The 21450-nt window shown below is 39.0% G+C and overlaps 2 protein-coding genes across 6 annotated transcripts in view; both read left to right on the top strand.

Moving 5' to 3' along the window:
• uap1 (UDP-N-acetylglucosamine pyrophosphorylase 1) overlaps window positions 1-11588 on the top strand; it is a 38935-nt gene extending 27347 nt beyond the window's left edge. Inside the window, exons 8-11 of one of the 2 annotated variants that reach the window (XM_057841490.1) lie at window positions 1610-1798; window positions 1955-1996; window positions 4429-4495; window positions 10548-11588. In XM_057841490.1, the coding sequence (XP_057697473.1) occupies window positions 1610-1798; window positions 1955-1996; window positions 4429-4495; window positions 10548-10640 (391 nt within the window). In that variant the 3' untranslated portion in view covers window positions 10641-11588. The remainder of the gene's footprint in view (window positions 1-1609; window positions 1799-1954; window positions 1997-4428; window positions 4496-10547) is intronic. The other variant, XM_057841491.1, reaches the window with a different exon arrangement.
• Window positions 11589-13533: 1945 nt separating this feature from the next.
• Window positions 13534-21450, top strand: part of LOC130919330 (discoidin domain-containing receptor 2-like) — a 73525-nt gene continuing 65608 nt past the window's right edge. For 2 of the 4 annotated variants that reach the window (XM_057841929.1, XM_057841926.1), the window contains exon 1: window positions 19340-20442. In XM_057841929.1, the coding sequence (XP_057697912.1) occupies window positions 20437-20442 (6 nt within the window). In that variant the 5' untranslated portion in view covers window positions 19340-20436. The other 2 variants (XM_057841928.1, XM_057841927.1) reach the window with 2 other exon arrangements.

Genomic DNA, 21450 nt, shown 5'->3' with positions numbered 1-21450 from the left:
TTGGTATGTCCCGTTAATTCAATTCAATTCAATTTTATTTGTATAGCCCTAGATCACAACAACAATGTCTCAAAGGGCTTTGCAGAGGCAATATAATACACAATCAGAAACAGCAAATGAAGCAACAAAGATGAATAAATAAATTCAAGTCCTGGGTTTCCCCCATCTTTAGACCCTCCATGTCCGCAAGGAAAAACTCCAAAAACTCCAGAATCTTCGGGAGAAAAATGAGAAACCTTGGGGAGTACCACAGTCAGGAGAGATCCACTCCCAGGACGGATAGACAGGAAGCCCCAGTACCGCTAATAGGAATTAGCAGGTTAAGTTACAGTCTGTAAAGATGCAGTGGAGTAAAGGAACAAGAAGCGGTCCATCTAGCCAAATGAGACGGGGGTAGCAACGAGGACGTCCATCCAGCGTGGGGTCCGGAAAGTCAGGAGGCTGCAGCTGAAAAATAGCCCCTCCCCAGTGGGGAGGGGGGAAAGGGGACACCGGGTGACTAGTGATGAAGAGACTAGACAACTAGATATTAACATTGGAAAACAGAAATCAAGTAAGATAAGTGGTAGGTAGAGTGAGAAAAAGGAGATAGAACTCAGTGGCTGTACTTCCCCCAGCTTTATAGCTTCTAGTGCAGCTTAGACTAAACTTTGAGTCTACTCAGACTTCAACTAGCCTGACCATAAGCTTTGTTGAATAGGAACGTTTTCAATCTAATCTTAAATGTGCAGACTGTCTCGGCTTCTTTTATATTAGCTGGAAGCCGATTCCATAAAATAGGGGCTTGGTGGCCAAAGGCTCTAGCTCCTACAGTACTTTTAGAAACCCTGGGAACTACCAGTAGACCTGCATTCTGAGAGCGGAGTATTCTGTTGGGGCTTTATGGAACCAGAGAATCGGAGAGATAAGATGGCCCCAACCCATTAATGGTCTTAAATGTAAGAAGGAGGATTTTAAAGATTTTAAAAATTTGTTAAGATATGAGTGTTGTATGTGTCAGGGAAATTCAACTTTGAACTCGATAGCTCGATTAGAGAAATGAATATGACCCCAACCATGGATTGCTTTTCATCGAAGGCTTTATGAACAAGAGCTCTCGGGTACAAACAGATGTCACCCAGCCAGGAGCTGTGATCACCCAGAAAGTACAAAGAACTACAATAGCGGCTGGACATTTATACTGTTCAAATGGCGGTGCCGAAGCCTACCGTGAAACGAAACTTACTCAGAAACGAAACTCATCATCTCACAAACCTGGGTATTTTTCCATACAAAAACATATTTGAGCTGAGACCTTGAACACCGGCTGTGGCTAGAACGAAGTCTGATAAGCGACAGTTGCCACATTGTATTCATTCAGGGCATATTGGAAAACAGGAACATAACAGCCCATATTTGGGTATATTGTGATACAGTCTATGGGAAGGCACACTCAAACAGGTTGATATAACAATGATGCTTTATGCTACAATGTTCTCATGCAAGCATAACAAAAGCATACAAAATATCATGTATAATGGTTGTGTTTTAAGCATGAATAAAATTCTCTCACAGTATGGTGGCAGTTAACATAATACAACCACTTATGTTTCTCTATGTCTCCTGACAGGACGTTTGTAGTGTACGAGGTGCTGAGGGAGGATGAGTTCTCTCCTCTAAAGAACGCTGACCGCCAAGATGGGAAGGACACCCCCACCACCGCGAGACACGCCCTCATGTCCCTCCATCACCGCTGGGTGCTGAACGCCGGCGGTCACTTCATCGATGAGAGTGGCGCGCGTGTGCCCGCCATACCCAGGTGAGTACGTGAGACACCCACTTGTATGTATCGCTTGTTCCTGGATTTTTGTGTTTTTTTTGTGTGTTTACCATCACATCCTTGCTGTGCCATTTGCTCATGCTTGGTCTTGCTCCCCATGTTCCATCCCCACACCTCCCTGACAAATGTTTCCAGAGCTGGAGAAGAAGGCCGTGTCACAGATGATGGCAACAGAAAGTAATTATTTGCCCCACCCCCTGGCCCCCCGGCAGTTTTGAGTGCATGCAGATGTTTTGGGTTTTCTTTCCTCCAAGTACGTACAGTTCTCTTCACTTGGGCAAGCATGGGCAATTCTGAGGAACCAGACGCCCAGTAGATAAAGTAATCAGAATTTTTAAGAGTGAGAAGTAGTACACCAAATAATTACGTGAATAAGAAAGTACTGAAAAAATGCGTACAATCTTAGTAACTGGTAATAAAAATCCATTAAATTCCGGGGAGCTGGCAGTGAGTGCTCATGTACAGTATCTGTACCACTGATGGTGATAGATGTCTAATCTACAGTCCCTGACAAAAGTCTCGTCGCTTATTCATTTTGTAGAAACAATTGCTAATAACCTGACTTTTAATTATTCAATTGGTTTCAGAAATGGCTCATATGAAAGCTAAGACCCTCCCAAATGATGTTGAACGTCGTTTTTAGAAATGTCCAGGTCATGTCAAAATTATGACGGTTTCATGACAGTCTTATGACACCGCCGTCAAATAAAGTGTTATAGGTTAATATCTTTTGGTGTAAATATCCCATAATACAGTGGGGACAGCTGCGACTTAACTATGAGCAAATGCTGTTTTCGTGTCAAATTTAGTGGGTGCGGTTTATATTCAGGTGCGTCTTATAGACCCTACCCACGTGACGTCACAACTCCGTCCTCCTGACTGGTACCGCCCAATTGTCCGTCAACACATCGTGTTTACCTGTTACGGCTACGTACATTCCTCCTATTTACGGCGTGTTTTTCTGCTCGTTAACATTAATAATCAAAATGGTGAAGGCGTGTGTGGCGGTCGGTTGCAATAACAGAGAAGATAGACGGAGAGACTTGAAGTTCTACCGGATTCCGAAAGACCCGGAGAGGAGAGAGCGAGATGTGCTGCTGCAATTCGACGAGAAAACTGGGCTCCAAACGATTACCACAGATTATGTAGTAGTCATTTTATATCTGGTAAGATGCATTTAATATATATTTAGAGGGTTTTGGGCTGACAACCACAACTAAGATCATTGCTAGGCTAATCGCCGACAACATACACGTATGTATGTAGTGAGAGTGCTATCGCTAAACCATATAAACATTAAAAGCCCTAGCTCCATTGACAAATGACATGAAATACATTAGACTTGACAGTGGATGTTAGCAATAACAAAAGATTTTGATTTGAAAATTTCGTAACTCACCTTTCCAAGCACAAGATAGATTCCTGCCGAATTTTCGTGGATGAGGACCTGTTTCACTCAACCAGCAACGAAGTATTTATAAGCCTCCAAGCTCTTAAAGTTTTTCAAACTTTCGTGAGAATAGGCTGATTTTGTGTGGACAAGATAGTTGTAAATCTCAGGGTAGCAGATGTCAGGCAAAGATGGCGAAGACAGCGGGTGGAAAAACATCGATTTAGGCATCAAATATGGATCATGCGAATGGATAAACTGAAGCTTTTCCACATAACGCCTTTTATGCAACGCATCCAATGAGTTTACAGCGTCAGATAACACCGGGGCTTCCATGAATTGCTCTATAACTTGCACGACTAATTGAAAACAATGAGAATAGGTCTAAAAAATACGGACAATATGGCGGCCGGATACAGCGACACGTGATTTTGTGACGTCGGTGGGTAGGGTCTATAGTCCAAAATTGCGGTACATTTTTTTCGCCCTCAATTCATGTGATGTAAAACCTGTACATTAAATGGAGAAAAAAAAATACTGAGAGTATTTGTAAAACGTAAAACTAAAAAAGCAAAGGAGAACACAAAAGTGAACTGAACTGTACCGTCTAGTGGAAACTTTGTACTCTATCAGGTTAACTCATTGACTGCTATTGACTTTTACTGGTGACAAACTAAATTTACAGAAGGATGAAAAGAACCGATGTCCGTCATCGGCAATGGCACTGAAAGAGTTAACTATTTTGACATTACTTCCAACCTTTTGCTTATTGCCGCTTTTGAAATCAAGGAAATGACCTCCAAATCAGTGTCATCGGAGCATGATATTGGCATGTAGTGCATGCTAATCTCAACTCGTGTCGACTTGAATGAGCCTAATTTGAATTTTTCTACAGTGAAAATCTTCGCCAACGTCCTTCTGAAATGTCTTTTTGCTCTCTTTAATGCTCCAGACTGATACTATTTCTTCCCCCTTGTCATCTATCTCCTATTCCAACAAATTGAATGACAGCCGCATGCCCACTCACACAGATGGTAACATGCGAGTGCGTGAGCTGTCATTCGTCTCTCAATGTCTGTAATCATTTCAACTTCCTCCCTTTTGGAAATGAACTCTCAAAAAAGACAAACACAAAGGACCGCTGAGGATTTCCAGCCTCTTGCGTACAATTCTGTCATGCTCCTGTTTAATTTCTTTTCATTCCTTCCTCTTGATCCAGTCTAAAGGACGGAACGGACCTGCCGATCAAATGTGAGATTTCCCCGTTGGTGTCCTACGGAGGAGAGGTAAGACCTGTTGATTGAAAACAAATGGGTAATTTTGGCTTCAGAATTTTTCACGTTTCTCATTTTATGCGACTTAATCTTCAATAATAGGAAGTAAACTATCAACGGCTTGATTAGCTGTCGATTACATGATTTGGTTGATATTTACAATAATAATCACATATATACAGTCCCTGACAAAAGTCTTGTCGCTTATCCATTTTTTTTTATACTCAATTGCTAATAACCTGACTTTTAATAATTCAATTGGTTTCAGAAATGGCTCATATGAAAGCTAAGACCCTCCCAAATTATGTTGAATGTACAAAAATATATTTGTTTCACTGAAAAAAGATTGATCATTTAATGAAGACTTAAAGGTCCAATTTTGGCAAGACAAAACTTTTGTCGTCTACCGAAAGTAGTGTGAGAATTGAACAAAATATGTACTTCAAATACAAAAATATGTTACATAACATAAGCGAATTAAGTAGTGGTGCTGTGAGATCCAAATTTAATATTTTGTATAACTTCCATGGGCTTCGGCAAGGATTCATACATTTTATTGATGAAGTCATCAGGAACATCAAAAAAGCATTCTTGCATGCCTCCCAGAGTTCATCAACATTCTTGGGTTTCGTCTTCCATGCTTCCTCTTTCATCCTACCCCAGACATGCTCAATGATGTTCATGTCTTGTGACTGGGCCGGCCAGTCCTGGAGGATCTTGATCTTCTTTGCCTCGAGGAACTTTGAGGTAGAGATTGAAGTATGCGATGGAGCACCATCCTGCTGCAGAATTTGTCCCTTTTTATGGTTAGGAATGTAAGAGGCAGCTAATTTGTAAATATTTGTTGATATTTCAGACTATTTATGTTGCCTTCCACCCTGCATCTCTCGCACACCCCCATACTGGATGTAACCCCAGACCATGATTTTGGTAATGATGTAACCACCAAACTTCACTGTTTTCTGAGTGAATCTCTGATCCATGCAGGCTCCAGTAGGTCTCCTGCAATATTTTTTGGCGACTGTGTGCACCTTGAGAGATCTGCAGGGTGAACTATCAACAAATCTTAGCTGCCACTTACATTATCTTTTGTCAGGGACTGGACATATATATACACGCACCGGCCACTTTATTAGGTACACCTGTCCAACTCCTCATTAACACTTAATTTCTAATCAGCCAATCACATGGCAGCAACTCTGTGCATTTAGGCATGTAGACATGGTTTAAGACAATCTCCTGCAGTTCAAATCGAGCATCAGTATGGGGAAGAAAGGTGATTTGAGTGACTTTGAACGTGGCATGGTTGTTGGTGCCAGAAGGGCTGGTCTGAGTATTTCAGAAACTGCTGATCTTCTGGGATTTTCATGCACAACCATCTCTAGGGTTTACAGAGAATGGTCCGAAAAAGAAAAAATATCCAGTGAGCGGCAGATCTGTGGGCGGAAATGCCTTGTTGATGCTAGAGGTCAGAGGAGAACGGCCAGACTGGTTCGAGCTGATAGAAAGGCAACAGTAGCCACGTTTACATGCTGACTTTTATTCATACCGATTCAAATCATTCCGAATGGAAATTTCAGATCAGCTGTTTACATGTCACTTCATCTATTCCGATCCAGAGTTTACATGTGACTGCCTTTATTCCGAAAGGACGTTTGACAACTGCCGTCTGACATGCGCAGATTAATCAAAACAAAGCGTCACGTTGCAAAACATGGAGATAGATCGCCGGAGTGCTGCTGTTTTAACTTTAACCCACTTGTTGTGTTTGTGGGGTCGTATCCGCTTCTGCTGTTTTGCTCTTTTGCCTTGTAGTAGCCGGTTTTCCACCGGTTTCTAATCTGGTCAACGCTCCGGTCTATTCCGGCTTTGTGTAACCTCTCGTGAACTTTTTTAAATAGTTCACTGTTCCTCGTTTTACGCCCGTCTAAGCGAGCAATTATATTCAATTCTTTTAAAGTTTGAATTAAATACAATCTTTCCGCCGGACTCCAATTAGGTGCGCTGTGCTTGGAAGCCATGTTGCAAGTGACGTTACTTACGTCACCAAGTGACGTCACCACGTCAGTACGGAGCATGTGCAGAAAGAACGCAACCAGACACCATTCCGCTTCCCTGTTTACATGATATAATTTTACTTCTAATCGGTTTGGGAAAAGGAATATTCCACCCCTGTGAATCGGAATGAAATTCCATTCGGTTTGGGCCTGTTCATTCCAAATGAGGTGTTTATATGGAACACATTTATTCGGTTTGAACAAATATTCCGATTGTAATTGGAATATTTGGCTCCATGTAAACGTGGCAAATGACTAAATAACCACCCGTTACAACCAAGGTAGGCGGAAGAGCATCTCTGAACGCACAGTACGTCAAACTTTGAGGCAGATGGGCTACAGCAGAGGAAGACCACGCCGGGTGCCACTCCTTTCAGCTAAGAACAGGAAACTGAGGCTACAATTTGCACAAGCTCATCGAAATTGGACAATAGAAGATTGGAAAAACGTTGCCAGGTCTGATGAGTCTCGATTTCTGCTGCGACATTCGGATGGTAGGGTCAGAATTTGGCGTCATCAACATGAAAGCATGGATCCATCCTGCCTTGTATCAACGGTTCAGACTGGTGGTGGTGTAATGGTGTGGGAAATATTTTCTTGGCACTCTTTGGGCCCCTTGGTACCAATTGAGCATCGGTGGAACGCCACAGTCTACCTGAGTATTGTTGCTGACCATGTCCATCCCTTTATGACCACAATGTACCCAACTTCTGATGGCTACTTTCAGCAGGATAATGCGCCATGTCATAAAGCTGGAATCATCTCAGACTGGTTTCTTGAACATGACAATGAGTTCTCTGTACTCAAATGGCCTCCACAGTCACCAGATCTCAATCCAATAGAGCATCTTTGGGATGTGGTGGAACGGGAGATTCGCATCATGGATGTGCAGCCGACAAATCTGCACCAACTGTGTGATGCCATCTTGTCAATATGGACCAAACTCTCTGAGGAATGCCTCCAGCACCTTGTTGAATCTATGCCACGAAGAATTGAGGCAGTTCTGAAGGCAAAAGGGGGTCCAACCAGTTACTAGCATGGTGTACCTAATAAAGTGGCCGGTGAGTGTATATCATATATATATATATAATACATAGTCACAGTAACGGGGTTGCAAATCCATACTAGTCTTGGCTTTTTCTCAGGAGTAGAAGCTAGCTGTTTAGCTGTCTGTGACTGTTGACCAAGAGACATTTAATCGAGGTTAATTATTTCATGAAAATATGAAAAATAGAAGCGTGGACATAAAATTGCTTTAACCATTCTTTTTCAAAACTGTCTGATGATGTCAAATGTAGTGTTGCACCAATTCCATTTTTGGGCAAGCAGTTCCGCTCCCTGGCTGTGTGGTATCGGGCAATGCTAGTACTACATGGTTGTTGAAAACGTATACAAAATAATTTTTCATTTTAACACTAAAATATTGTATAGTCACTTGAATGTAAAACCTGGTATGGGTGACAAAAAATGAATTAAGACCTAAAAAACTTGAGACTTAAAATGCTCGGCCAAACGGCCAAAATGTTTTTTTTTTTTTTTTTTTTTAATATTTAATTCGGTATTAGTCCAGATACTTGTATTAAGTCTAATATTATACCACAATAGGTTACCTTATATGCTAACACTTTTACTAGCAGAGGACAACTTCCCTAGCATACTTTCTTCAGTTTATCCTCTTTCTAACAAAGCTAACATCTTTATAGAGCTCAAGTTATTGTCACTGTTCATAAAACTTAAAATCCTGCCTAGTATTACCGTTTAACATGTGCATTATCCACCATTTAAAGTATAGGGAGATATATTAAAAATATGACTGCTACATGAGCACATTCAGCAACACTTACCAGAATAAACATTTCTCCTCGGCTAAAAAAAAACCACATTATTTTTCCTCTTCTTCTAGCAGTTGGAAACAAAATATCGAAGAGTACGAAGAGTATTACTTAGTACTAGCCAATACCGATGCCTACAATTTAATGCCTTATCATGGCCCCATCCAATACTAATATCTGTAACCCTAATCTAGCGTATCATGTAATTCACTGCTTTCTTCTTCCACCATGATAAAGTTATTGTAACAGGGTTGCGTACATGTTGTGGGACACCCATTCCAGAAATTATAGTTAATGTCTATTAAAATAATAAAGTTCCCACACTTATACGAGACAGCAATTGAAACAACTAATATCCCAAAAATGACTTTTGAATTTTAACTTTGTATTTGAGATTGCATTTGGTCATTCAACAGCAACAGCAAAACAAAATAATAATTGTAATGGGTACTCTAGACTTATTTGGTTATTTTAAAAGTGTTTTCATAGACTTCACTATCAGTTGACGGGAAACTGGGCACGGAGCAGCTCCGTAGGGGGGCCTATTTAAAAAAAAAAAAAAAAAAAATTCAAATATTTTCAAAACCAAAGCTGCTAGCGACCTAAAACCAAAACAGGCACCCTTAGGCAAATATGAGTCTCCATGAGCAGCGGCGTCAAAAAATTCAAAGTCATTCCCTAATAAAATCCCGATTAGTTATTTTGTTATATAAGTATACCAAAACTTAAAATGGCCATAAAATTCATGGATTTTACGCTAGATGCAAAAAAAATTACAAAATGCAGAGATAATCATCATATTTTCAGGATCAATAGAAATATTTATCATCATATAAGTTTTTGCCCGAAATAGCGACTTTTTTTTTTTTTTTAACTTAGTGCAATTTTGACATAAATTTTCAACAGCTAATAAATCACTCAATTTTCCACATCAGAACTTGATACTTGAGGAAAGCATGCAGAATAATCTTAATTTTCCTAAACAAAAGCAAATTTAGCATTTCAACTTATTTAAGTTGAATTCCGATGTCACTATTATCTCAGCACGTCTTGCCGTCTGGCCCTCATCATTTTTAGATTGAAATGTTACATAAAATTAAACATGTAAAAGCTGATTTTTTGTATGGAAGCAGAAATGTCTAAATTACTGGTTTCTTGCCAAAAACGGGCAGTTGGCCGAATATTACCTGATTATTTGAATGTACAGTTACGCTATTGTGTATGGATACAAAATCCAACATGGCGACAATCATAAAACAAATTTTTAAGTTGAAAACTCTTCTAAATAAATGCGTAAATCCCTGAATTTCTATAGAGATTAATGTAAAACAGTCTATATTCTTGGTCAAAAGCAAAAACAGGGCAGTTATCATTCATTATACGTAAATATTTCAAGCTAAAGTTACGCCAATTTTTTCCATTCATTTCATTGTTTTCACGTTTCAAAGTTCATGCATGGGGCTATTTTATATAATGATTACTTTGAATCCTGAACCAAATCACTCTTGAGACACTCCTGCCTGCTTGTATGCACTAAAACCTTCGTCCTGTTTCTTTTTCCACCTAAATCCGGTGTTAGAACGCAGCGTGTGTTTGAGTTTATCGCAGTGAAAGCCGCCACGACACTCTGCCTTGCCCGGTCCCCTATCGGAAGCTATGGCGCAATGTCTGCAGGAGCTGTCTCGTCAACTGATAGTGAAGTCTATGGTATTTTCAAGCATGTTTTTGTCCTAGGTTTTTTTTTTTTTTTTTGGTCTCAGGACCTTAAATTTCTGGTTGGATTATTTAAAATATGGCGTAAAATAGGACGTAAAATTGACCCATTTGCAAAACTAATAAATATTTTCTTGAGCGACCACTTCAGAGTGCAATGGAACGACAAAATATTTTATTGCGATTTTAATGATTAAGACGGTTTATTTACTGAACCACAGATGGGCGAGGCCTTTATTTGGACTGGGCTGGGTGGAATGAATGAGTTGTGTCAACATTAGCGTGCACGACTTTGGGAAATAACCACATCAGAGTATACTGGAACGATAATTTTCATCAAAAGACACATGAAAGAAAACATTTTTAGCAATTATATTGATGTTTATAGGGCTTGTTTATTAAACTTAAGTTAGTACAGATGACCTTTTAGGATAATATTAACTAACTGGTTGCAATTGCTAGGGTCTGGAAGCACTGGTGAAGGATCGAGACTTCCACCCGACTCTAATCATCGACGAGAGCGGCGTTCACGAGCTGGTCAAGAACGGCGTTTAGACGACCAATCCAAAAAACACCAACCCCTTCGTCCCTCGGGTCGAAGCTGTGATGTCATCCATGTGCAATAACGGTGTCAAAGCGACTGAATGAACCAACAAGCGAGATGAAGTGAGCTCTCTTTGTATGTGTGAAGACAGGAAGAGAGCTTGCGGGTCTGGTGCATCTATTTATTTTGCTGATGAGACTTATTTTTTTATATCTATTATGTACACTGACATGAGAATCCTCATTCGCTCAAGTTGGCATAGTGATTTTTATAGCACATTGGAATGATCCGGATAATGAATCATGTAGACAACAGGATGTGGGAGCTTTCTTCTATTAGTTGATGATGGAACATTACTCAGTTCAAATGATGCCTATTAAAGAAGGAGGAGGGAAAAAACTTTTAACACTGTTTTGGAGTTTGCTTTTCACAATATTTACTTGTTGGCTGCCATTGATGGAGATTGACTTACAGTGTATCACAAAAGTGAGTACACCCCTCGCATTTCTGCAAATATTTAAGTATATCTTTTCATGGGACAACACTGACAAAATGACACTTTGACACATTGAAAAGTAGTCTGTGTGCATCTCATATAATAGAGTTAAACTTATTTTCCCCTCAAAATAACTCAAAATATAGCCATTAATATCTAAACCCCTGAAGCTGAATTCTTTATAGATATGGACGTAAAACAGTCTCGATTCTTGGTAGAAAGCAAAAAAAAAAAGTGCAGGTAGCATTTATTTTACGTAAATATGTTGAATGTGCGGCTCGTCTTTAAATTCACTGTGGCGCCGTCTTACCACAACAAAGAGCTTTTTACGTTGAAATTCTTGTGAACAAATGCTTAAATCCCTGAATTCTTTATAGATATGAACGTTAAACAGTCTCGATTCTTGTTTAAAAGCAAAAAAACGTGCAGGTAGTATTTTTTTTACGTAAATATTGCGAACTTTGATGCCAAAGCTAATTTCTTAATTTTTATTCACAACGTTTCAAAATTCATGCATGGTACGAAAAATATAATAATTACCTTGAATCCTCGAACAAATCACTCCTGAGACAATCGTTCCTGTTTGTATGTGGTACAACTTTCGTACTTTTTGAACCGAAATCCACCGTTAGTTTGCTGCGTGTTTGTGTTTGTGAATAGCTCTTCTTGATGTAGGCGGCCCCCTGCTTGAAGGAGTTGGGCAGTGCATGGCCGAGCTGACCCGTCAATAATTATGATGTCTATGGTATCACATAGGAGTTTGAACAACCACAATGGGAGTATATCAGTGTTTTATTTCTTAAGAGAAAGCAAACAGGAATGGCTTATGAGGGGACACAAAGGAAGGAAGCAGTAAAAAGAGAAGAACAAATGGCAACAAGAAATATATTTTTATAGTGGGGCAAATAAGTATTTAGTCAACCAGTAATTGTGCAAGTTCTCCCACTTGAAAATATTACAGAGGCCTGTAATTGTCAACATGGGTAAACCTCAACCATGAGAGACAGAACGTGGAAAAAAACAAAAACAAAATCACATTGTTTGATTTTTAAAGAATTTATTTGCAAATCATGGTGGAAAATAAGTATTTGGTCAATACCAAAAGTTAATCTCAATACTTTGTTATGTACCCTTTGTTGGCAATAACGAGGCCAAACATTTTCTGTAACGCTTCACAAGCTTTTCACACACTGTTGCTGGTATTTTGGCCCATTCCTCCATGCAGATCTCTAGAGCAGTGATGTTTTGGGGCTGTCGTTGGACAACACGGACTTTCAACTCCCTCCACAGATTTTCTATGGGGTTGAGATCTGGAGAGTGGCAAGGCCACTCCAGGACCTTGAAATGCTTCTTACAAAGCCACTCCTTTGTTGCCCTGGCTGTGTGTTTGGGATCATTGTCATGCTGAAAGACCCAGCCACGTCTCATCTTCAATGCCTTTGCAGATGGAAGGAGATTTTAACTCAAAATCTCTCAATACATGGCCCCGTTCATTCTTTCCTTTGCACAGATCAGTCGGCCTGGTCCCTTGGCAGAAAAACAGCCCCCAGCATGATGTTTTCACCCCCATGCTTCACAGTGGGTATGGTGTTCTTCGGATGCAATTCAGTATTCTTTCGCCTCCAAACACGAGAACCTGTGTTCCTACCAAAAAGTTCTTCTCCCTGTCCTCTTCTGGATCATTCAAATGCTCTCAAGCGAACTGCAGACGGGCCTGGACGTGTACTTTCTTCAGCAGGGGGACACGTCTGGCAGTGCAGGATTTGAGTCCCTGGCGGCGCATTGTGTTACTGATAGTAGCCTTTGTTACTGTGGTCCCAGCTCTCTGTAGGTCATTCACTTGGTCCCCTGTGTGGTTCTGGGATTTTTGCTCACCGTTCTTTTTATCATTTTGACGCCACGGGGTGAGATCTTGCATGGAGCCCCAGATCGAGGGAAATTATCAGTGGTCTTGTATGTCTTCCATTTTCTAATAATTGCTCCCACAGTTGATTTCTTTACACCAAGCGTTTTACCTACCTTGCAGATTCAGTCTTCCCAGCCTGGTGCAGTTCTACAATTTTGTCTCTGATGTCCTTCGACAGCTTTTTGGTCTTGGCCATAGTGGAGTTTGGAGTGTGACTGACTGAGATTGTGGACAGGTGTCTTTTATACCAATAATGAGTTAAAACAGGTGCCATTAATACAGGTAACGAGTGGAGCCTCGTTAGACCTCGTTAGAAGAAGTTAGAACTATTTGACAGCCAGAAATCTTGCTTGTTTGTAGGTGTCCAAATACTTATTTTCCACTCTAATTTGGAAATAAATTCTTTAAAAATCAAACAATGTGATTTTCTGTTTTTTTTTCCACATTCTATCTCTCATGGTTGAGGTTTACCCATGTTGACAATTACAGGCCTCTCTAATCTTTTCAAGTAGGAGAACTTGCACAACTGGTGGTTGACTAAATACTTATTTTCCCCACTGTACATGCCTATACTATCTATGAATATAGTGGTGCTATCGTTAGCCAATTGTATTTACCCATGGACACCATGTAGGGGGCCTGATCACCGTGGAGAAAGAGGAGGGGAGGTGAGTCAAAAGGAGACGTGATTAGGCAGGGTGAAGCGTACACAATTCAGCAATGTGAGGTGGGGAATCCAGTATTATGTATTGTGTAAATCACAAGTGTGAATATTTTGACATCCTATTCTGTGTTACCTGATTGCTAATCCTGGCACTGACAATCTCTCTACCTGAGTTTGTCTAATTGCACCCAGTCATGTGTGAACCCACTCCTAACATGTGATAGTACTATAGAAAAGTGGAAATGCTGCGCGGGGGCTGCTCCAGGGCCCAGGGGAGCGAGCACGGCCTACCTCTCCTCCCGCAGCTCCAGCAAAGGGGCCATCGCACCGCAGCCCAGGGCGATCCCCCGGACCATCCACACCCCAAATTGTACCACTTTTGAGGTGGTCCCCTTTCTAGTTTCCACTTAAGTACCAGCTACCGTGTGTTGCATTGTGTTTTGGAACCTTCACTTTATTTCTGACTAATACACGCTGTGTTTTTTGCATTACTGTGTCCCGAGAATCAGAGTTTCCAGCACGTGGGTTATGTTTAGGATGAGACAAAGCAACCCTACGCTGCTGCTCTGTTGCTCTTGGCATGGCCTCTTGCTCTGTTAATAACATTATAACAACCGGACGGACCGCCGACTGTCCATATTCATGCATCCATATTATATTGTGCAAGAGTTTATCCAAGCTGTCTTTGGCCAAGATGAAGAATACACCCTGGACTGTTTGGATGAGTCAATTTTGATGATTTTATAATGCATAATTAATGTCCTTGTATGACGGCATTGTGAGACGACTCAATTTTGTACATCTGTTTTAACCATTTGCTTCTGACAAACTGGAATCAAGTCATCCATCCATCCATCCATTTTGTGTAGTGCTTATACTTGCCAGCTGAGTTTGGGCAATAGTAGTATACACCTTGGCATAGACTTCATTATATATTGACGTGACACTTCCGCCAGACCCTGTGCCACGCCTACAGTAGGGGGCCTGCCCACACTTGGCTTCAGTTAAGCTCAAGTAATGCTTCGCAGTCGGACGCAGTAATTCTTAAAACCAACACAACGCCGGATTTAGGTTGAAAAAGTACGAAAGCTGTACCGCATACAGGAAGGATTGTCTCAGGAGTGATTTGTTCGAGGATTCAAGGTAATTATTATATTTTTCGTCCCATGCATGCATTTTGAAACGTGAAAAAAAAATCAATGGGATAAATTAACCGCTACGGTAATGGCGTCATAATTCGCAATATTTACGTAAAATAAACTCTTGAATAAACTTTTTTTTTGCTTTTAACCAAGAATCGAGACTGTTTTACAGCCATAAGGCGGAAAACACAGACAAGACTGAAAAAGCAGTTTCTGCTCTTGCACCCCTCTTTAAAATAAACTGCTGTATTTTAAGCAAAAGAACTGTTGTGTTTGATAGAACAATATGTCTATATGCTGCCATAGCAGATTCATGGCACATTAAGTCTCCGAACTATTTTTAATTTGTCCGTTTTACCCTGGAAACCCCCATTTACAGATGTCGCACAACCACTTTTGTTTCAACCTTGCCATCAAAAGAAGGTAAGCATATTTATTATTCGAAATGTATGTCCTTTTTAGCTTAGAATTATTAATTGATGTCTAATTTCGTTTAAAAAAAAAAAAAGAACGACTTTAAAAAATTATTCACTCGCATATTTTAAACTTTTAAACAAATTACTTCACACTGAAAAAATTGGCGTCTGTCAAAGAAATCACGGATATGTACCTCATAACTATCGCTTAATTGTATTTTTTTCGTTACAGTCTCATTTTCCCCAATATTTTAGATGATAAATAATCGATCCAAACAAAAATTGGAGAAAAAAAAAACGTTTAAAAGGGTACATATATGAAAATGAAAATCTCGACCACTCCTTGATGTCTGCGATTTCTGCATCGTGACCTTTGTTATACCATGTTTCACCCTTAAACTACCTCCAAAATCTGGCTGTGCCCATTCACAGCTGTGTTTCGACACTCTGTGGTACATGCTACACGGAGTTTTTGGCTCGAAAAGATGTAAGTACGCGATATCTCGTTAAAATCATGGCGTCTTTAATTACGCTCTCGCGTGCTCTCACTTCCAGTTAGGGTTTTGCTGTTTAAAAATGTATTTATTTTTTTTAAATTGCCCTCCTGTTCAAAATTTTTCTCCCCCCAGAAAATTAAGATTTTAAGCTTTCCAATGATGTATCACACATGCATATAGGACAATTTTGAAATTTGGCCAAATTGGAGGTCTCAGAGCGGAACTTCAAGTCACCTGAGTGTTTTCCACCATATCTATAAAGAATTCAGGGATTTAAGCATTTATTCACAAGAATTTTCAACGTAAAAAGCTCTTTGTGGTAATAAGGCGGCGCCACAGCGGCTTAAAGACTAGCAGCACATTCGACATATTTACGTAAAAAAATGCTAACTGCCCTTTTTTTTTTTGCTTTTAAACAAGAATTGAGACTGTTTTATGTCCATACCTATAAAGAATTCAGGGATTTAAGCATTAATTCACAAGAATTTTCAACATAAAAAAGCTCTTTGTGGTAATAAGGGGGCGCCCCAGTGGCTTAAAGACTAGCAGCACATTTGACATATTTACGTAAAATAAATGCTAACTGCCTAGTTTTTTTGTGTGTGCTTTTAACCAAGAATCGAGACTGTTTCACATCCATATGTATAAAGAATTCAGGGATTTAAGCATTTATTCACAAGAATTTTCAACGTAAAAAGCTCTTTGTGGTGATAGCCGGCGCCACAGTGGCTAAAAGACGAGCAGCACATTTGACATATTTACGTAAAATAAATGCTAACTGCCTGGTTTCTTTGCTTTTAACCAAGAATAGAGACTGTTTCACACCCATATCTATAAAGAATTCGGATTTAAGCATTTATTCACAAGAATTTTCAACGTAAAAAACTCTGTGGTAATAAGGCGGCGCCACAGCGGCTTAAAGACTAGCAGCACATTTGACATATTTACGTAAAAAATTCCTAACTGCCCGTTTTTTTTTTGCTTTTAAACAAGAATTGAGACTGTTTTATGTCCATATCTATAAAGAATTCAGGGATTTAAGCATTTATTCACAAGAATTTTCAACATAAAAAAGCTCTTTGTGGTAATAAGGCGGCGCCCCAGTGGCTTAAAGGCTAGCAGCACATTCGACATATTTACGTAAAATAAATGCTAACTGCCTGTTTTTTTGTTTTTTTGCTTTTAACCAAGAATCAAGACTGTTTCACATCCATATGTATAAAGAATTCAGGGATTTAAGCATTTATTCACAAGAATTTTCAACGTAAAAAGCTCTTTGTGGTGATAGCCGGCGCCACAGTGGCTAAAAGACGAGCAGCACATTTGACATATTTACGTAAAATAAATGCTAACTGCCTGGTTTCTTTGCTTTTAACCAAGAATAGAGACTGTTTCACACCCATATCTATAAAGAATTCGGATTTAAGCATTTATTCACAAGAATTTTCAACGTAAAAAACTCTGTGGTAATAAGGCGGCGCCACAGCGGCTTAAAGACTAGCAGCACATTTGACATATTTACGTAAAAAATTCCTAACTGCCCGTTTTTTTTTTGCTTTTAAACAAGAATTGAGACTGTTTTATGTCCATATCTATAAAGAATTCAGGGATTTAAGCATTTATTCACAAGAATTTTCAACATAAAAAAGCTCTTTGTGGTAATAAGGCGGCGCCCCAGTGGCTTAAAGGCTAGCAGCACATTCGACATATTTACGTAAAATAAATGCTAACTGCCTGTTTTTTTGTTTTTTTGCTTTTAACCAAGAATCAAGACTGTTTCACATCCATATGTATAAAGAATTCAGGGATTTAAGCATTTATTCACAAGAATTTTCAACGTAAAAAGCTCTTTGTGGTGATAAGCCGGTGCCACAGTGGCTAAAAGACGAGCAGCACATTTGACATATTTACGTAAAATAAATGCTAACTGCCTGGTTTCTTTGCTTTTAACCAAGAATAGAGACTGTTTCACACCCATATCTATAAAGAATTCGGATTTAAGCATTTATTCACAAGAATTTTCAACGTAAAAAACTCTGTGGTAATAAGGCGGCGCCACAGCGGCTTAAAGACTAGCAGCACATTTGACATATTTACGTAAAAAATTCCTAACTGCCCGTTTTTTTTTGCTTTTAAACAAGAATTGAGACTGTTTTATGTCCATATCTATAAAGAATTCAGGGATTTAAGCATTTATTCACAAGAATTTTCAACATAAAAAAGCTCTTTGTGGTAATAAGGCGGCGCCCCAGTGGCTTAAAGGCTAGCAGCACATTCGACATATTTACGTAAAATAAATGCTAACTGCCTGTTTTTTTGTTTTTTTGCTTTTAACCAAGAATCAAGACTGTTTCACATCCATATGTATAAAGAATTCAGGGATTTAAGCATTTATTCACAAGAATTTTCAACGTAAAAAGCTCTTTGTGGTGATAAGCCGGCGCCACAGTGGCTAAAAGACGAGCAGCACATTTGACATATTTACGTAAAATAAATGCTAACTGCCTGGTTTCTTTGCTTTTAACCAAGAATAGAGACTGTTTCACACCCATATCTATAAAGAATTCAGGGATTTAAGCATTTATTCACAAGAATTTTCAACGTAAAAAACTCTGTGGTAATAAGGCGGCGCCACAGCGGCTTAAAGACTAGCAGCACATGTGACATATTTACGTAAAAAATTCCTAACTGCCTGTTTTTTTGCTTTTAAACAAGAATCGAGACTGTTTTATGTCCATATCTATAAAGAATTCAAGGATTTAAGCATTTATTCACAAGAATTTTCAACATAAAAAGCTCTTTGTCTTTGTTTCCACTCGGTCAGCTTTGACGGAGATAGGCCCCCTATTAATCAGCCCCGTGTCCTGACAATGTATTATGAAGTCTATGACCTTGGATTGTTCTCGAACCAATCGCTGAGCGAATGCGGACAAAGAAGCAGTCACCTTCATTTTACACCTGCGGCTCTTTTAGAGTCTTGAATGAACCCAGTCAGGGAAGCTAACATGCATAACAACACTCGCCAAGAAATATTGGTGAAAACCAATTTATGTTTTTTATGATGGTGCTGTAATATGACTCTCCTTTGTGCATCTGCTTGGACCATTCTAAAAAATTGAATTATGAGTCATACTACTGAAAAATAAACTGCTAGAGCTTCTTAAAATCAACTCGAAAATGCTTAGATGCTTGTTTTGAACATCTCGTACAGCAGCACAAGCGTTACCTTGAAGCTCCAGCAGCTGTCAAAAAGAAAGACTCTTTTCAGAGCCGGAAAGAAAGCTTTCTGATGGAGCCATTTGGATCAGGCCTAAATTGAAACCTTATGTGTGGCATGTGGAATTCTGGGACTTTGGCCTGCTCCCAAGAATCCACAGAATGCAAGGGATTTTTTCCCCCTTCTTTCTGCCTCTTTCTCCCTCTATTTCCCCCCCTCTTATCCCTCCTCCTATGTGTGCGGGGTTGTCTTACATCAGCCCAGCGAAGGCGCCGCTGAACTGAGCCAGCGAGACATTCACGCAAGCCTGATCCCCTCACTGGAATACTCTTCTTTTGGACAAATGGTCTGAAAGGATAAAGGTAAGTCAAACTTGTTCTAATTTGTTTAGTTAATTCAGGTTGTTGCTATGAAGAATTGAGCTGATCATATTAGTTTTTGAGGTCAAGTAGTTGCTTTTGCAGGGATTGAATACAGAAACAAACTTCAAAAGAAGGCTTGATTTACTGAAGTGAACATTTTTGATCGGCGTGCTTCAGATACTGCATTCAGTTCAAACAACAAAAATAAACTGGAAGTGTAAATACTATTTTACAAATACTGCTAATTTCCAGTCCATCACCCAGGTTGCACATAGGAGGGAATATTGGAGGTGAAGGGGTGCTAGAAATCTCTCCGCCCCCCAATTAGGAACATTATTTATACAGCATCTTACAATATATTATCAACTAAAAATAAAAGTACTGCTATTTTGACTGACTGAAGATGCATTAAACCATATTAGATAAGACTGAAACTTTACCAATCAGTGCATAATTGGAAAAAGCAAGTGTGACATGAGAATATTAAGTGAAGTTGGACCTTTTAAAATATAAAAAACTTATTGCTGTTATCAGTTCCATAAATACAGAACATGCTCCTTTACCAAAACTGCTGTCTTAGCAACTGGCAGCTTTATCACCTCATTTAAACTTTAACAAAAAAAAAAAAAAAAAAAATCTTTATTCATACATTGAGTTATATGGACGCCTGCGCGTAATTAAGGAAGTGTTTTATAACCTCCATTATTTATAAGGAAGTGTTTTATAACCTCCATTATTTATAAATATACTGTATAATGCAATTGACACATTTTACGACACTTTTGACCCTTAAAGCCCGCCGTAGTACGGAGCATGCTAACTAGCATGCTAACTTTTAGCTGTTTAGCAAGGCCGAAAATCTCTATTAAACCACTAATTGTGTATTAAACCACTTTTTTTTTTTCTTTAAAGGACTTTTAAAATTTGTTTTGAATGAGTAATTCGAAAGCGGATAACAAGGGGAAGGTTGAGGCGTCATGAAAATCTTGCCGGTTATTATTATTATTACAGTGCATTCTGGGGCTTGTAGTATCATAGAAAAATATAGCACACTGCTTTCCAAATAGACGTGCTTGGAAGAGGACGGTTCAGTACAGAGTGATTAAAATGAAGGTATGCGCTTTTATTTGTCATTATTTTTATTACATTTAGTTACAGTTACCTTTGTTAAAGACTTTAAGATGTAGTTTTCAAATTCAAAACTGTTTCAAACCATAGTTTGGGTTAAAATATGAGTTTCAAAGTCGTTTTTGACCTGGTGCAGGAGATCCTAAATATGCTCATTCTTCATTTCCATCATCCCTCCCTTTATTCATTCCACCCTCCAATTATTCTTTCAGCATTCCTTCCTACCTTCATTACTTTAATTATTTTTCTGTTTTAATCTCTCCATCTTCCCTTTTTTCTTTCTTCTTCAGTTTATTTTTATTCCTTTCCACCTCTTTATCTCTCCTTCATCCAACACTCTGTTGCATCCTCCTTGTTTTCTTCAATTTTTCTACCTTAAAACACTTTATAAGGCAAGTGTCTATTTTTGGTAATTAGAAAAACAACAATGATGGCCTGGTGTCCACATTTCCATCACATTTTGGGTCATTGTAGGCCACAATTAGGGTTCGACATCCTTTTTTTTTTTTTTTTTAATTTTATTACTAAATAAAGTTATAAAGTCATGAAAACTAAATTAATTGAATTACAATTAATGAAACGTGTACAAACTGGTTCTGTCCTCCAATAACATTTAAATGTTGATTTAAATATTACTATACAGATAGTATCGGTTGCTGATAATATCGGCCGATAAAGGAATTTTAAAATTATCTCGGATAATTTCGACATCAGTTTTTCATTATCGGTTTTGGGCCAATATGCATATTGCCTTTAAAGTAAATGCAGAACCATTTTGCCTTTGTACAAGGGCTGGTCACATCTAGACCATTAGATATCGCCAAAATAAAATGTGTGGGATTTGTTATGTGAGCGTTATCATTATTAAAGCATCTTGTGGGGCATCACAATACAACTAGAAACGGCAATTTCTGGAGAAATTATGATTTGCTGTGGTAGATACAGATCTAATATCAGGTCACTTGCTTTTGATTTGGGGACATTTCGGGGACA

Source organism: Corythoichthys intestinalis, chromosome 7, assembly GCF_030265065.1.
Source record: "Corythoichthys intestinalis isolate RoL2023-P3 chromosome 7, ASM3026506v1, whole genome shotgun sequence".
NCBI lineage: Eukaryota > Metazoa > Chordata > Actinopteri > Syngnathiformes > Syngnathidae > Corythoichthys > Corythoichthys intestinalis.
Note: the sequence above shows the minus strand (reverse complement) of the source record. Positions and strands in the feature narration are given on the sequence as shown.